This window comes from Muscardinus avellanarius, assembly GCF_963383645.1.
Source record: "Muscardinus avellanarius genome assembly, chromosome: 17".
NCBI lineage: Eukaryota > Metazoa > Chordata > Mammalia > Rodentia > Gliridae > Muscardinus > Muscardinus avellanarius.
In genome coordinates, this window is record NC_137803.1 from 29033761 (window position 1) to 29052413 (window position 18653).

Consider the following 18653-nt stretch of genomic DNA (forward strand, 5'->3'; position numbering starts at 1 on the left):
TTTGGGAAACACTGATTTAATATACAAAATTGTAATTTTCTTCTGCTGTTCTGAAAAAGAGAATTTTTCTGTGCTTTCTAGTCTGTTTCATTTGTTGATTTAGTTATTTCTGCACTAAAATTATGCTATCTTCATTTATACCTTTATATTAAGTCTGAGTTTATGCTAGGACAAATTGACTCACCTTGTTCTTCTTCCTCAAGAATGTGTTGACTAATAGTGGCTGTTTACTATTCAATAGAAATTTTAGATTTGGCATAGTAGCACAGGCTGTAATCTTAGTACTTGGGAGGCTGAGACAAGAGGATCATGGGTTTAAAGCCAGCCTTAGCAACTTGGCAAGATCCTGTTTCCAAGTAAAAAAAAAAGTTAAAAGGTCTGGGAGTATATCTTGAAAGTAGAATGCCCCTGGCTTCCATCTCCAGTACAAAAAGAAAGAAAGAAAAAAAGAAGAAATAAATTTAGAATTTTTTATAAAATCCATGAAAAACTGTGCTGAACAGAGTTCAGTGAAATCTATAGATTCATTTGGAAGAACAGATATCTTTATTATATTGACTTACTCTATCTATGGACATAGTATACCTAAAGTTTATGTCTTCTTTAATGTTTTAAAATATGGTTTAATAAATTAAGAGACCTACAATATTTGTTGCTGTTATACATAGTATCTCTCCTCTCTCTCTTTCTCTGGTGCTGGGATTAAAACCAGAAGAATCCTACTTGATTTAAAAATTAAATCAGTAAAAAGGACTGAGCTATACTTCAGTTCTTTTTGTTTTTTTTATCAGGAAACAGGGTCTCACTAATTTGCTGTGAGCCTTGCTAAGTTGCTGAGGCTGGCTTTGAACTTGAGGTCCTTCTTTCTCAGCCTCCCAAATACTGGAATTACAGGCATATGACACCACACCCAGCTTACATGGTATATCTCTTAAAATTATACTTTAAGACTTCCGGGAAGATGGCGACAGAGAAAAGCGGGGCTTACGAGTCCCGCTAACAACCAATCTCTATTACCACAAAATCAGCGCCTTTCATAGCCAGAAAACACCACCCGCAGAGAAACAAAAATGTAATTACAAGGGACAGAGAAAAAGAGGGCTGAAAAAATGAGACACCAGAAAGAAACCAGACTTCAGTGCTGTGGCTGGAGCCTCGGTGCGGAGCAGCGGGCACCATCTTTCCTTGCAGCACCAGGCCCCAGAGAGGAGGAAGACTCAGAACGGAGCTCAGAGCCACAGAGGAGATACGCCTGCCTCACACATGAGGACGCGGCAGCAGCGCCTTACTGCCGGCGGCAGCGGCAAATTCACTGGATGGATCCAGATGAACGCACTCAACAGCCCACCAGGCTCCAGAGAGGAGTGGTGGACAGTGAGCTGAGGTGAGCCGCTGCAGAACAGCTGGGTGGGATTCGGCAGATTTTCGGTGCAGGGAGCATCTAAAGCTCCCAGGGGCTGGGCTCAGCATATTCTCCAGGGACTCAGAGCGGAGCGTAAAGCCAGAGAAGAAATACGCCAGCCTCACGGCCGAGGGCGTAGCAGCGGCGCCATATTGCCACCGGCGGCAGCAGCAGCGAATTCACTGAGTCCAATACAGCTCCATCAACGCACTCAACAACAGTGAGTCACTCCCAGGGACTTGACCCAGTGGGGAATGGCGGTGGCAGAGATATCACACCATAGGAGAACGCCCAACCTGGCAGCCCCCATGGTCTAAAGCAGCCTCGATTGACTCTCTGGGTCTGAGACTGCGATACAACCCAGTAAAGGAGTAGTGGGGACTGGGATACCACAGACTCAAGATCCAGAGCACCTTAAGTGAAGTCGTAGTGACCCAAAAGAAGAACCCAGAGAAGGCACAAACTTCTGAAATCATGGGAAAGAGGAATAACAATGGAGCAATGAATGCCCACAACCCCACAACATCAGAACCTGATAAAACAGAAATTCAGAGATTTCTAGAAGATCAAGTCAGGAAAATAACTGTAGAAATAATAGAGGTGTTTCAAAAAGAATTCAGAGAGATCCAAAAAGAGATAAAGGATGCAATTAATGAAGTAAAGGCCTCAATTCAAAGTACAAACAACCGATTAGACCACATGGAGAATAGAATCTCGCTCATAGAAGATGAGCACTCCAAAAATGAACGCATAGCTTCTAATTTAGAAAAAAATATCCAACAGCAGGAATCTGGCATTGAAGAAATATGGGCCCATTTTAAGAGAGCTAACCTAAGAATAATTGGAATAGAGGAGGGAAAAGAAGGTGAAACCAAAGGGATCAACAATCTCTTCAAGGAAGTAATAGCAGAAAATTTTCCAAACATAGAGTAAGAGGTCGATACACAGGTAACTTATAGAACTCCCTTTAGACAGGATCAGAGAAGAGGATCCCCATGCCACATAATTGTCAAAATGACCAATGTGGAAGCCAAGCAGAGAATCTTAAAGGCAACAAAAACAAAGGGCCAAGTGACATTCAGAGGCAAACCAATTAGAATCACTCCAGACTTCCCAAACCAAGTTATGAGAGCCAGAAGGGCTTGGAGTAACATATTCCAAACTCTGAAAGAAAACAACTTCCAGCCAAAAATTTCCTACCCAGCAAAACTTTCTATCAAGTTAGATGGGGAAATAAGAAGCTTCCATGACAAACAGAAATGGAAGGAATTTATGTCTTCAAAACCAGCGCTAAAGAAAATACTCAAAGAGATTAACTACAAAGAAGAAATAGGTAACACACACCAGAACTAGAGAAACAAGATTTTCCATCCAACAGACAACTAAGATTGGTTATCTGTGGAGATTCATTATTTATGTTAGTCTTTTACCTATCTCTAAATTGTATTGTTTGCTTTTATTGTTGCTAATCTTTAGGATTTCTAGTTGGAATATTAATATACGTTCAGATATAGCATTTGGAAATATTTTATCCCATTCTATCAGTAACTTTTAACTCTGTTTACATTGTCTTTGGATATACAATATTTTTTTTATTTTTTAGGGAGTTTGTATACTCTTCTGTTGCCTGTGCCATTGAAATCATATCCAAGAAATCACTGCCAATTTCAGTGTTGTGAGGTTTTATGACCCAGATTTTCTTCTAAAAGTTTATAGTCTTAAGAATTATATTTAGGTCTTTTATCTATTTTGAGTTAATATTTGTATATGGGGTTAGGTAAGGGTCCAGTTTTATTATTTTTCATGTAATTATTATTTTTCAACAATATTTAGTTAAAAGATTATTATTTCCTCCACCAAATGTTCATGGAAACCTTGTCAAAAATAACTTGACAATATATGGAAGAATTTAGCTCTAGGCTTTTATTTAACTCCAATGGTTTATTTATCTGCCTTTATAACAGTACTTCACTGTTTCAATTATTGTAGCTTTATATGGTTTGAAATCAGAAAATATATATCTTCTAGCTTTGTTCTTTTTCGAGATCATTTTGGGTATCTAGATTCCATATTTCAATTAGAATAGATTTTTTCTGAAAAATAAATAAATAAACATATGATAGTTTCACCTAAAAAAAAAAAGAAAAAAATATTCTCTGGTAAGAAAGAAAGCAAAAAGAAATATTGAAATGTTATCTTTAAGTCATCAAAAGCTTGGTATCAGACAAATGAAACTGTTATGTGAGATTATCATTTTTAATTTTGGATAAATTGCTATAATACTAGATGTCAACCACTAAGCCAAGCATGGGAAGGAGGGATAGGGAGGGAACGGGGGGGGGGGATTGGGTAGGGGCTAACTGGGCGATGTGTTCATGTATGTCTACAAAAGTTGTTTTTTTTTATTCCACTATGATGTATGAATACAGTGCACCAATAAAAAAATAAAAAATTATACTTTAAACCATTTGTTGCTGAGGTATAAATAAAGGTATTTTCAATATTTTGAGTTTACTTATAGCCATCTTGCTAAACTCTGCTGTTAATTTTAATAATTTCTTTATAGGTTCTTTGGAGGTTTTTTCTGTAGGCTGTCATACTGTTTTTGAATGATGACAACTTGGTGGGTTTTTTCCAAAGCTTTTTTTTTTTACTTTTTAGTTGTTTGATGACATATCCTAAGGCCTATAGCAAAATGCTGAATAGAAAGGTTAATAAAGGCCAGATGTGGTGGCCCATACTTGTAATCCCAGAATTTCTGAGGCAGACAGGAGAATCGCAGTTCATGAACAGCTTCAGCTACTTAGTGAGGAAGGCCTTTTGCAACTCAGTGAGACATTGTGTTTAAAAAAAAATCAAGAATAAACATATAGACCTGGGGGTGTAGCTCAGAGATAGTATGTCCCCAGTACCGCAAATAAAGAGGATATACATATATATATTTATTTTTTTGCTGATGTTTGTGTGTGTTATTGGGATTCTAATCAAGGCCTCATGAAGGCTACCATTGTGTTCTGCCATTGAGATACACCCCTAGCCCTTGTTTCTAATTTTAAAGGAATGGTTTCTAATATTTTATTTAGATAATCAGGGTTGTTGAGAGATTTTAATAGCTCTATACATCAGTTAAATAAATTCCCTCCTCTTTCTATATTGTTAAAGTTCTTATTATGAATCAGTATTAAATTTTATTTAATTTTTCTGGGTTTAGTGAGATAGTCATTTATCTTTCTCCTTTATTTGTTACTTTGTTTCAGAGTATGACTACATTTTCTAATGGTTAACAAACACTGCATTTCTTCTATAGGCTAAACAGTGATAATGAATTGCAATTTTATGTTTTTAGAATTGACTTGGTGGCATTTAATACAGAATTTTTCTATGTATGTTTATATAAGTGTCATTGACCTTTGATTTTTTCTTATGTAGTCCTTAACTGGTTTAAATCCTTAAAATAGTTCTTTCATTTTAAAAGTCAGCTTTGCTTGAAGTATAATTTAAATACTTTAATTTAGAAAGTAGTCTGTATGATGTCATGTGATTGTGTGTATGTGTGTAATGTGCATGTGGTTCTGCAGATTGAGTCCAGGGACATTCTACCTCCAAGAAACACCTCAACCCTATTTTATTTTATTTTTTATTTGGAAATAGATCCCTTCGCCCAAGTTGTAGAGAGCCTCTCAAAGTTTCTGAGGCTGACTTTGAAACTGTGATCCTCTGGTCTCAGCCTCCCAAGTACTGGGGTTACAGGCATGCACCACCATGCCCAGCCATGTATGGTATCATTTATTTTATTTTAATTTATCATATTTGTGCATTATAATCATACATTATGATGAAGTTCAGAAAGATAGAGGCATACATGCACAGAGCGTTCAGTGAGCCCTCCTTCAGCTTCCACCCCAGTCTCTCACCCTCCCCACTCATGACATTGTGTTTGGCATTTATAAATTTGTGTATGTACAATACATACAATGAGATGTGCCATTTTTTAAAAAAAATTGTTGATATTTACTTTATAATCCATGTTCAATTTGTTCATATGCTACACTAGTTGAATTTAAGATTTTTATTTATTAAATTGAATTTACTTTTATTTGAAACTTCCATTTACTTACCAGCATTTTCTCCTTTGATCTTTTAATTACTAAGAAAGATATGTTGAAATATCCTGTTTCAGTGGCAGACTATCCCAATTTCTTCTTATAAAATTGATATTTTTTTCTGGCATAAGTTGAGGCTATGTTATTAAGCATAGAATCATTATAACCTTCTACTGAATTCAATCGTATCATTATCTGGTCTGATACTATCTTTTTTTTTTTTTTTTGTGCTATTGGGATTGAAACCCAGGGGCATTCTACCTCTGAGCTACACTCCCAGTACTATTTTTTATTCTTTATTTTGAAACAGGGTCTCACTGAGTTGCAAAGGGCCTCACTAAGTAGCTGAGGCTGTCTGGAAACCATCATCCTCCTTTCTCAGCCTCCCAAATGCTGTGATTACAAGCATGTGCTACCATGCCCAGCTCTATCTTTAAATTGGCAAATATAGTCCACTTATTGTATTTACACACACATACACACATTTATTCTACATTTACTTTTTTTTATTTTGTCTTTCTTTTAAAATATTTTTTGTGGTTTTTTATTATTCCTCATTTTCTTTTTTCCCCTTGTCTTAGTTTGTTTTATGTTGCTACCACAGGCTGGGCAACTTACAAAGAAGGAAGGTTTATTTACTTCATGGTTTGGAAGTTCAAGAGCATGGCATCAGCATCTGCCTAGCATCTGGAGAAGACCTTCTTGCTGTGTCATGACACAGTGGGGATCATCGTGTGGAGAGACAGAGGGCTCTAACTCACCTCTTTCTACTTCTTTTTTTAAAGCCACAGGGCCTCATCCTTAGACTTGATTTAACCTTAATTGCCTCCTAAAAGTCCCATTTCCAAACATAATAGTTGCATTAAGCTTCTGCCTTTTAACTTACAATTGGGGATTAAATTTCAACATAAGTTTTGGTAGCAAGCAACCCCTCCTTTTTTTTTTTTTTACCATATATGTTTAATGTGGAACACTAACTTTAATTGATGCCTCTACTATCTCTTTGGAAAATATAAGGGCCTTGGGAATAGCTAATGGTAAACAACCCTGTATATAAGTTTTGTTCTATTTTTGCCTAGTGTTTTATCTTTATATTAAATTATTCTTGAATTCACACTCTTTTTCGGGCCTAGGGATGGAACCCAGGGGCATTCAACCTTCGAGCTATACCCCCAGCCCTATTTTTTTTTTTTTTTTATTATTCTTTATTTTGAAACAGGGTCTCACTACGTTGTGGAGGGCCTCACTAAGTAGCTGAGGCTGTCCGTGAAACGCAGTCCTCCGGTCTCTGCCTCCCAAATGCAGGGATTACAAGTGTGCACCACCACGCCCAGCTAAATTCATACATTTGATATAGCATTGTTTCATAGAGACATTGTTGGTTTAGATCTACCTATGTGCTTGCCAGTCTTCTTGCCATTTCTTGCATTTCAGACCTTATTTCTGGTATCAATTTCCTCCTTCCTAAAGTTTATCTTTAGAAGTTTCGTTGGTTGGCAAACTGTTTTTGCTCATTTGAAAAATGTTTTTATTTCATCCTTGAAAGATGATTTTAGGATATAGAGTTCTAGAGTAAGCCCTTCCCATATTTCCTGGTTTCTATTAGCGTAATATCTACTATCTGTCTTTTCTCTTTTGATGCTCTCAAGATCTTCTCTTTGTCTTTGATATTCTGATGCTCCTCTTCAATGTGTCTAGATGTGTATATATACTACTTGTCCTGTAACCAGGCCCATGGTAACTAATTATTGGGGGAGATTATTATTAATTTTTTTCTGGAGCAAAGGCAGAGAAGGTACTCTTCTCTTTGCAGATTTTTCCCGACTTACCTTTTGTCTGAGGTAGCTTCTTATAAAGTGTTTCTGCTTACTCATGTGTTTTCTTTTTCTTTTTCTTTTTCTTTTTTTTGCGGGTCTGGGGATGAAACCCAGGGGCATTTGACCTCCGAGCTACACCCCCTGCCCTATTTTTTATTCTTTATTTTGAAACCGGGTCTCACTGAGTTGCAGAGGGCCTCACTGAGTAGCTGAGGCTGTCCACGAACCACGGTCCTCCAGTCTCAGCCTCCCGAATGCTGGGATGACAAGCGTGTGCCACCACGCCCAGTATGTGTTTTCTTTCATATCTTCCATTTTATAAACCCCAAGGCCCAGCTGTCTGCTTCCTCACTTGGCTGGTAATTTGTTGGAATCCAGTTGCCTGGGATTGTATTTTGCTTCAGGGAAGCAAAAATTTTAGCACTCATATTTGCCCATTCTCTGGGTAACTGCTTAGTCTGAGTTTTACTGGCTCTATGGCTTCTCTGTAAATCCCTGGCAGCTCAGCAATATATATGCATATAAAGTTATATATTTTCTGTTTGTACCTAGTGTATGGATATGTTGCACTGATGAGGGCTTTTCAGACTACCTACTCTTTTAGCTACCCAGTCCAGAAGCAGAATTTATAATGAATATTTTTAAGCACTTAACTCTACTTCTTTTTGCTCTTTTTAAGTATTTTATATGATTATCACTACTACAAAAGGTAAGAAGACACACCAGACTTTCAGAATTTTGCTATCCTGTTGAAAAGACAAAACTAACCAATACACATATAACAAAGAGAGAACATTTAGAGAATAAAGTGGGAGGTATAAATATAGTATTTCTCAGCAGAAAGAAATGCTTCTAAATAAATTGTTGATAATTAGACCTTTCTATGCCCTCAGACTGCCCTACATGGGTACCCTTTAACTTTTCCTAAGTATAGGTACATTTCTGAATATAAGGTCATATAGAATCTTCAGCATAAAAGATGGAGTGAAATATGGATTCCAGTGGGGCTCAGTCATGAATAGGAATTCTGAGATTTTTACTAATGGATAAAACGACCCAAACTGATAAATAGGGCCAGAAGCATTTAATTATTTATTTAGGTACTGGGTATGGAACCTAGGGGCATTCTACCTCTGAGCTACACTCACAGCACTATTTTATTTTTTTATTTGAAAGCAGGGCCTCACTAAGTTGCTGAGGCTGGCCTTGAACCTGTGATCCTTTTGTCTCAGCCTCCCATGTATTATGATTATGAGCATGAACCACTACACCTGGCCAGAGCATTTATATTTCTGTTTCTGCTTCAAATTGTACAAAGTTGGTTATTTTATTCTCTGTTTGGGACCTCAGTTTTGCCATCTGTTAAATAAATGTGGGGGGGATTATATCAATTACCTTAACAATACATTTGTAAAATGGTTAAGAGAGCAGCTGCTTGTGGTCCTGGTAATCATTTGTCTCTAGGGAGAAGTGTTTCTCTGGGAGAATGAGGGGTACACACTCATCTACCCCAAGCTCCCTCCTCTTGGTGGTTCTTCTAAGATTCATCTTGATGTTCAGATAATGAGTATCAGGTAAGTTATCAGAGATACCTGGGGACGTGTAAGGGTAAACAATTCAAGTTAAGGAAGTCATAGTCATTTGTAGTCACTACAAACAATCAACAAATACCCATTGATGAACAAATACCCACCAAGACTGTCTAGTCAAACTGCTTGACCCATGGGAGAGTCATATCAGTTTTTAAGTCAAAAAGAAGATAAAGATTGGAATCTAGTCATGTGAATAGGCAGTTTCTTTGCTGAAAAGAGATTCTACAGAATGGCAGAAATGTTTCTTTGAACATCCATAATGTGAGCTGCTGGGCTGGTAGACATTTGCATTCTAAACCCATGACTTCAGAGTATGGGTAGTGATGGAGAAGGTATAGGACTGAGGGTTGAATGAGTATCAAGCCTAGAAGAGGAGAGTTGGTTTTGTATCAAATTCCAGATATAAATTAGCTATCATGTTATTTACCTTCTTCCAACAAGATAATGATTGGTCAATTAATGTGGTAATCTAGTTCATTTTGGCTCATATTAATTGAGATTTTACAATGATCATAAAGAAGTAGGGTGTTCAGTGAGGGTGTTGTATGTAAGGGAAAAAAGGCTTGAGATCTGAGATCAGAGGATGGATGGCACCTACTCTAGAAGATTGTTTTTTTTTTTTTTTTTTAATGTAATGAGACAGGTAGCAGATGTGCCCTTCTTTGAGGGCCCTAACACAAACGCCCCTTCTTGTGGGGCTGAGGAGGTTGCTGAGCATTTTGGGTGGGTCCTACCAGGGGACCCAAAGCAGGATGCACGTGTGGTCTGCCCTCCCAGGTGGTGATTCTGTGCCCCTTCACTGGCATCCAGCAGACTTTCCCCTGCAGCAACTGGATGGATGAGAAGAAAGTGGATGGGCTGATCGAGAGGCAGCTCTACGAGATGGTATCTCTCAGGAAGAAGCGACTGAAAAGTAGGTGCCAGGGACCCAGAACCTGGGGGCTTCTCAGGCCAGCAATGGGCAGGATGTTGGACCACTGGCAAAAGATTTGAAGGGGACCACTCCTACTTCCCAGTTCTCCTCTGGAAAGAGAGGAAAAGGGCCCTTCAGAAAACTCAGTTCTCCAGGGGATAGGCCTTACACAGTCACACAGCTGGCACCATGGATGACCCCAGAGTATACAAAATGGAGAACTGCTGTGATGGGCTGGGAGTTAAACCGAGGCATTCACTACAGTGCGCTCTGAATATATCAGACACAGAAGGAGTGAATCAGCTCTTCCCTCCATTTAAAACAAAATAATAGGCTTTAGCCATTAAAAAGAACATTAAAGCCAAGCATGGTGGTGCACTCTATAATCCCAGTACTTGGGCTGAGACAGGAGGATCACAGGTTTGAGGCCAGGCTCAGCAACTTAGCTAAAGACCTTGCAATTTAGCGAGAGCCTATTTCAAAATAAAAAATAAAATAGGGCTGGGGGTGTAGCTCAGAGGTAGAATGCCCCTGGGTTCAACTTCCAGTACCACACGTGCACACGCACAAAAAGAATATTAAGACACCTTATTTTTAATAGCAAGGAATCCTTAACTTTCTAAATTTAGCACTTGCTATAATGGGTTTCTGAAAATGGGGCACACTTGAGTATCAGCTACTCTTCAGTAATGATTGCTTTTGATTATCTCCTCTTCCCCACTGGTAACATAAAAATCTCTTCACTAGACATTTATGTTGAATCTTGACCTGTCTCCTAGAATTTCCTTGGTCCCTGTGGGTCTGGACCACTGACCTGAAGAAAGCTGGTACCAACTCTCCCATCTTCATCCAGATATACGGGAAGAAGGGGCGGACAGATGAGATTCTCCTGAATCCCAACAACAAGTGGTTCAAACCGGGCATAATCGAGAAGTTTAGGGTAGGAGAGAAATGTGATGTGTGGGAGGGAGAAAGAAGGAAGGGATGTGGGAGTTTTGGGGGGGATTCTGGTTTTTGAAGCCAGGTTTGGAACCAAGTTTGAAGGCAGAGAGGTACAAAGAGACTTTAGATCCCCGTATGGGGTGACAAATTTGATTATATTTATAGACATATATTAAAAGATATACAATTTAGATCTGGTGCTTCATCTGAACCAGTCCAGAGCCAAGCTCGGGGAAGAAGCAAGTATGGAATGGTTTGGGGGCATCCAGGAGGTGAGTGACTTGGGAAATTGTATACCAGAGCCCTCGAGCTCAGTTAGTGTTAGACTAGCCAATCTGGGTTGACTTAGAGTCAGGTCCAAATTTAAGGGAAAGCATGAAATTTAGAACATTTGAAAGGAAATATGGCTTTAAAACTTTCCTGTATGTACATAACTAGAGCAAGGCTCCCCCCCCCCTTGAAATGCTGCTCTGACCTTTAGGTAGGAATAATCTGCGATGTGCTGCTCTCCTCTCAGAGCACCCCACTGGTGCCTCTATTCCACCAGCCAGCTCATTGCTCTTTATGTATTTGTCTTCTCTGCCAGACTTGAGCCCCTAGGGAAAGGGCATGGCTTCTGATTGATCTCTTTGTCTGTTTCAGTGCCCAGTGGAGTCCTGGGGCTGTGGGCTTGTACTAATTTGCAGGACTGTCATATAGATTTCATTCCTGGAAGTTTAATGCTTGGAAAAATTTCTTTAGGCCTCATCCCACTGGGGGTCAGTTATTTTTGTTCAGCTTCAGTGGCCCAGACTGAACCCTAATTCCACATGGCTACCTTTCCCCCATGTGCTGCTGGTTACCAGGATCATGAGAGGATCAAGTTTCCAAGGGTGGCTTGAAACAAATCCATCTCTGTACAAAGATACAGCCTAGAGCAGAGATACAGCAAAGGCAGCCTCCTGGCTGTGGTCAGCTATGAGGATAAGTGCATTTCTTTAATTATGTCTACTCAAACCCTTTTCCTTCTCATTATAGCTTGAGCTCCCAGATCTCGGCAGATTTTATAAGATTCGGGCATGGCATGATAGGAAGAATCCTGGTTCTGGATGGCATTTAGAGAAGGTGAGAGGCATCTCCTTGGGGGTTGGGAGAGGAACCAGAACTGTCCCTTTTTATGATGGTCACACATACATTTACCTCTGTGTTTATTGGGAATGAGAGTGGAGAAGAGTAGACATATGTCCTAGGTACTTCCTATGCAGAGAGATGGGGAGAGACCTTCCAGAGTAGATTGAGAAAATTCTCAATATTCGCGGGCAGCTGGCATATCTGCCCTGGTCACCTGGATGCTAGGCAAGAGGCGGACTCTAAGGGACCAGGGAGAGAGATATTAATTTGTCCCTCTGTCTTCCACAAGGGCCATCTCCTGAAGATGGCCTTGGTCTCTGAGATGAGACAGCAGAAGGGGGGCTCCAGAGCATGGATGAAAATCTCAGGCACACCCACCTTCTCTCGGGACTTCATTTTAGATGACCCTGATGAACACTCTGAATAAGGACAAGTATAACTTCAATTGCAATCGCTGGCTGGATGCCAATGAGGATGACAATGAGATCGTGAGGGAAATGACGGCAGAGGGGCCAACAGTGCGGAGGATAATGGGCAGTAAGTACTGACCAGCTCCTCTTCTGAGGGAGGCAACGCCTAATTGGTGTGCCAGAGGGAAGGGGTGCTGACTCAGGATCCAATGATCTTGCCTGCTGTGCCTTTTCAGGGCCTAAGTGGACTTTGAACATCCCAGCTCAAGACTATCTAGAATGAGCCATCTGTTTGGCATGATGCTAGAACTCCACCATGATGGATGTGTTGGGGGGAAAGGAGAGATTTACGGGTCTTCAGCTTGGCCATGACAGGGTGTGAAAAATCCACACCAAGCACTTGTTTTCCAGAGCCTCCTTGACATGAAAGGAAATATCTTTTTGTTCCTCTCAAATTATGAAATTTTGAAAATGCTTTCCCAATAGGGAGGCTGGATCTGGTTTCTTGTACACTTAGCCTGCCACCTAATGTGTCATCTATCTATTTTAAGCTGGTAGGAGAGGGACTAAGCTTTTAATTGGGAGTCCAGCATCCATGATCAAAGAGCCAGAGGAAGATCATTTTCCCTCTAGGTTATAGCAGCAGAGTGTGGGCAAGTATGCAGCACATATTCTAGCCTTTCCCCTTGGCAGACATTACTAAATGGCTCCACATTCTCTCTCATTGACTCTGAAATGAACTTTGCTGTTCTCCACATGGCACCACCACAGACATTACCAATTGATCAGAATTGGCACATAATATAACCTATTTGCCATTCTTGTGGCAGTTCTTAATTTTTAAATAGTAAAATACTCTTGCAAAGTCACAAAAGTTAAGAATATGTGGAAAATGATGATGTTACCTCTGGTTCTAGTAGCTCTGCTAAACATTTCAATAATGTCAACTCACAGATACTTAGGAGTACTCTGCACTTGCACGCCAGTAAAAGCTCTCTACATATTTGTTTAAATGATTTGAGTTAAATACTATAGAAAATATCTCAAATGAGATCATCCAGTCTATTAGTCTAATGAGGCAATGCTTATAATTAGCACCATGCTGTATCTATTTTATGGTTATTCATTCTTAATTAAACACATGACTATAGAATATTTGTGTTCAAAGACTCTCACAGTAGTCTGATGACAAAATGATGGAGTTCTGCAGTTCCAGCAGTTGTTGGAGACAGCGTTAGATGTAGAACAGGTCTTTCACTCCGGCTTCAGTGACTACCTCAAGACACCATCTCTGCTTTGTCACATTCAATATCTGCTCTTGAAACAAGCTTACCATCTCTCTGTAAATATGACAATACCATATGACCTCACCAGATGACCTCACCACCACCAACTGGGACTTTATATAATGTGTAGTCCACCAGGACAGAAATATACCTGTTCTTACCTAATCTTTCCATTCTTTGTACCAGAATTGAGCTTTCTGGTAAAAAGGACTGAGGAGAGCATCTTGGGAGCCAACTGCTCTTTGAGCCCTTCCAACCATTCTCATAATGTTAGCTCTTCAGTCTCTACTTCTAAAGTTGGCTGATTTCATTCCTGAGCCTTTCTGTGGGGTTGCTTTTTCAAAGTTTTGCAACCAACAGCTCTGATCAACCCTCTCTGATCTGCTAAGTCAAGTACTCTCAACCTTCGGAGTGTATTGTTACCTGGGGGCTTGTTAAAACACTGATTTCTGGAACCCACTGTAGAGTTTCTGATCCAGTAGGTCTGCAGTGGGACCCCAAAAATGTGCTTGTCTAACAAATTTCTAGGTCATGGCGATGTCCCCCGCCCTTGGGGAACCACACTTTGAGAACCACCATGCTAAGGCAGGTATCACTTTTCTGGCTGCTATCTGGCTTCCATAATTGTGTTCCTGTTTCTATATTGTCCCCTCCTCCTAGCCTTCTTAGTGAAAACTTTTTTTATTCAGAATACACACACACACACACACACACACACACACACACACACACACTACTAGGGATGGTACTAGGGACATTTTACCCTCGAGCTATACCCCAGCCCTATTTTTTATTCTTTATTTTGAACAGGGTCTCATTGAATTCCAAAGGGCCTCACTAAGTAGTAGCTGAGGCTGTCCTTGAACCACAATCCTCCTGTCTCATCCTCCCAAATGCTGGGATTACAAGCGTGTGCCACAGTGCCCGGCTCAGTTATATATTTAAAATAACCTGTGGATTGCCATTTAATGGGGTTTTTCAAAGAGAAATCTGCCAATTTTTTACTTAGAATGCCCAGAATGCTCTTTACATACTTTTCCTTGTCACCTTGACCAAAGCACAACTTTCTTCCTGAAACCCTGTTTTCCCTGCTCATAAACTGGGCCCGGTAGTGGGGGGCATTCTCCTGACTCTCTCTGCACTTCCAGACTCTGGTGTGGGCCTTCTGTGAGAGTCAAGCCATCTGACAAAGTCACCACCACTCCCAGAACAGGTGGCTCCTAGTCACTGTAACCTCTTTCACAGAGGGTAGTGTTCAGTATACCCCTTGGTAATCCCCCAGACTCCCATGGTAGATAGTGTATTATCTTGCTAAGACTGCCACAACAAGCTCTTATATCATGCATTGGGTGGCTTAAACAACAGACATTTATTTTTGCATAGTCCTGGGAGCTAAGCTAGAACCCAAGATTAATGTGTCAACAGGGTTGGTTTTTGTGCAGCCTCTCTCTTCCTTCTGAAGATGCTCATACATGTGTCCTAATCTTCTCTTCTTAGAAGGCCAAATGTCACAGTGGGCTAGGGCCTACCCATGTGATCTCATCTTACTTTAACTCCTCCTTAAAGACCCTGTCTCATAGTGAGAGTGACACGCATGCCCACAGCACTTGGTGGGCTTTCCCCTGCTCCCTTCCCACTCTCCCTCCTCCCTTCCACATACAGGGTATTGAGGTGGACATTAGCATCCTCACGTAGGTACATAATGTCGATGGAAGTGATTCTTTATAATTCTCCCTCCTCCCTCCTTCCCCTAGATCATCTCCTTTGCTCCACTAACATTTCTCCTCCATTATCTGAAGTCTTTCTGGTATCACTATGACTTACATTACAATGTGAGATTCTAATGCACCAATAAACAGTATAAATTAATTGATTAATTGCTTAAAGCTTTAAAAAAAAAAGACCCTGTCTCCAAATACAGCCACATTTTAATGTACTGGGTTTAGGATCTCAATATATGAATTTGGCTTGGGGCGGGGTCACAATTCAACCCATAACATAATATCTTTCAAGGCATAGTCAAGGACCTCCAGAAGTTGGTTGGAGAATTTAATAAATACAGATTCTTAGCCAGGCGTGGTGGTGCACACTTGTAATCCCAGCATTTGGGAGGCTGAGACAGGAGGATCATGGTTTGTGGACAGCCTCAGCTACTTAGTGAGGCCCTTTGCAACTCAGTGAGACCCTGTTTTAAAATAAAGAATAAAAAATAGGGCTGGGGATGTAGCTTGGAGGTAGAATGCCCCTGGATTCCATTCATAGTACTGCAAGAAAAAAAAAAAAAAAAAAGAATACAGATTCCTGGGTCCAAACCCAGCTATGCTGATTAGATTCTGGGACTATGCCTGACCATGTATATTTTATCAAGCATGCCAAATAAAATTTTTTTTTCTTTGCAAATTTATTTTGAGTGGCACTGGGGATGGAACCCAGGGGCCTTCTACCTAGAGCTACACTCCCAGACCTTTTTTATATTTTTGTTTGGAAACAGGGTCTCACTAAGTTGCTGAGAGCCTCGCTAAGTAGCTAAGGCTGGCTTCGAACCTGCGTGATCCTCTGTCTCAGCCTCCCAATGCAAATTGAAACTTTAGAGCTTTTGCCTGCGTCTTTCAATGTCTGTGTGAGAACTCCACATCTGCACTCCGACACACAGCCACACTGCTGCCTCTGCCCTCGTCCCACCTACCCACCTCACTTGGGATCATCCCACAAAGCTGCTCCTGCCGTGAAGCCTCACCCTCCAATTCCCCTCGACCCCACCCAGCCCTGTCTGGGCCCTGGTCCACTGCTGCACCCTTGGGGCCCTTCCAGCTCCTTCCTCCCTCTATTGGTCTGTTGGGGCTATCTCACGGCTGTGCAAGTGGAGAGTGGATTTGAGGAGCAGACTTACAGTCACCCAGGGTTGAACAGATCAGAGAGAGACGATAAATTCAAGGTTTTTGTTTGTTTTGTGTTGGTGGTGCAGGGGATTGAACCCAGACCCAGGGACATGTGTGGTGTGTGTGTGTGTGTGTGTGTGTGTGTGTGTGTGTGTGTGTTACTGGGGATGGAACCCAGGGACATTCTACCTCCAAGCTACACCTGCAGCTGATTTTTTCTTCTTTATTTTGAAACAGACTCTCACTGAGTAGTTGAGGACCTCACTAAGTAGCTGAGGCTGTCCATGAACAGTGATCTGCCTATCTCAGTCTCCCAAATGCTGGGATTACAAGTGTGCACTACCACGCCCGGCTTCCCAGGGACATTTTACACCCAGGTTATATGTGTGTGTATGTATATGTGTGTGTGTATATATATATAGTGGTGGTACTGAGGTTCTTGGAAACCCTTCTACTACTTCCGGGCTACACTCCCAGACCCATTTTTATACTTTTTTTTATTTGGAAACAGGGTCTCTTAAGCCAGTGCGGCTGGCTTCGAACCTGTGTGATCCTCCTTTCTCCGTCTCCCAAGTGCAGGGACTACGAGCGTGCGCCACCACGCCCGGCTACCCAGGTCCTATTTTATTTTTTATTTAGAAATAGGGTCTCACTAAGTTGCTGAGAGCCTTGCTGAGTCGTTGAGGCTGGCCTTGAAACTTTGGTCTTCAGTTTTCAATATTCCATGTCCTGGGATTACAGGCATGCACCACCATGCCTGGCTTCTTGTAACATTTGAGCAAATGTACAGTGTGGGGGCTCTCATTTGCTTTTGTTTTTTGTGATTCTACTCAAGAGCTATTTCAATGAAATGAAAAAAAATCTGGTAATTAGAATTGGTTGAGGGGCTGTGGCCTGTGAAGGCAATTTGATACTTTCCAGGGGTCCTTGGCAGTTCTTTGGAATCCCTATCACATCAAATATCTTTTTCCCAACTGTTGTTTCCGGTCCACACATATTTATCTTGTGCTTGGAACACACCTATGTCCTCACTCAGATCTCCTTTTCTTGTCTGCGTGCTTCTTTGTAACACTAGGCAGAGCTGATGTCAACGTCCCGCCTCCCCATTTGGTACCAGCTTGCGATGAACACCATGCAAGGCTTCCTGGGAGTCCCTTAAGTGGAGAGTCTTGGACTCATGTGCAACGAGTAAATACCAATTTAAAATCAATTCTCTGAGTTTGAAATTGTGTGTCCCCAGTTTACTTACAAATAACGGCCAGCCAAATAAGCAATTAATGCCAGGTCTGGGAGCTCAGAGGCTTTGGGGAGTGATCGTACTGATTAACACAGACCATAGACACAGACAAAACACGTAGCAGCTCACAGTTTATTTCAACCTTGTCTTTTTCTCAGGAGCTATGGGGGATAGTAAAACAAGTGCGATCAGCATCTTGCTCTGTGATTACACAGTGCTGATGGGTGGGCAAGAGTTCACTGGGCTGGAGTGCCGAACATCATCTCCTCTCGTTAATCAGACTGAGCTGTAATTTTTAAATTAAAGTACAAGAGGCTTCAGTATTTATCCATCTGTTTAAAGTCATTCACTGCTGATGTTAGCAATACAAATATTTTTAATTGTCTACAGACTTCTTGCTGGGAAGAGCTTGCAATCTCACTGGCTTTGGGGCTTAGAGGGACCCCAGAGCACAAGGACCTGTGAGGACCCCCAACAGACAGGAACTTAGAGGTCCTGAACACAGGGACTGGCAAAGGGATTTCTAAATTTTCTCTTCATTTTACTTGTGGAGATTATCTAATCATTGCAGCATGAAAAAGTAAGACTTCATCAAAATTTAGAATGAGGACCATGTGCTATAATTCCAGTACTTGGGAAGCTGAGATAGGAGGATCACAGGTTTGTGGACTGCATCAGCAACTTAGCAAAGTACTCAGCAACTTAGTGAGGCCCCATTTCAAAGTAAAAAATAAAATAGGGCTGGGCATGTGACTCAGATGTAGAATGTCCCTGGGTTCAATCCCCAGTAAAACACACACGTAATCAGAACAAGGTGAGACTGCTGTTTGTGCCTTCACTTACCTTTTGTGCCTTGTGGTTCCACCTTTTGGTTCTCACTCCAGCCAGTGCTGTTCATTTCTCTTACTGGTCACACACCGTATCAGTGTGAGTGTAGTGCAAGGAGTCAACTCTACTTTTAC

At 41.0% G+C, this 18653-nt stretch overlaps 1 protein-coding gene across 3 annotated transcripts in view; it reads left to right on the forward strand.

Moving 5' to 3' along the window:
• LOXHD1 (lipoxygenase homology PLAT domains 1) overlaps positions 1–18653 on the forward strand; it is a gene marked incomplete at both ends in the record, with an annotated part of 168985 nt that overhangs the window by 63256 nt on the left and 87076 nt on the right. For all 3 annotated transcript variants that reach the window (XM_080714787.1, XM_080714788.1, XM_080714789.1), the window contains 4 exons: positions 9692–9827; positions 10607–10767; positions 11787–11873; positions 12281–12416. In XM_080714787.1, the coding sequence (XP_080570913.1) occupies positions 9692–9827; positions 10607–10767; positions 11787–11873; positions 12281–12416 (520 nt within the window). The remainder of the gene's footprint in view (positions 1–9691; positions 9828–10606; positions 10768–11786; positions 11874–12280; positions 12417–18653) is intronic.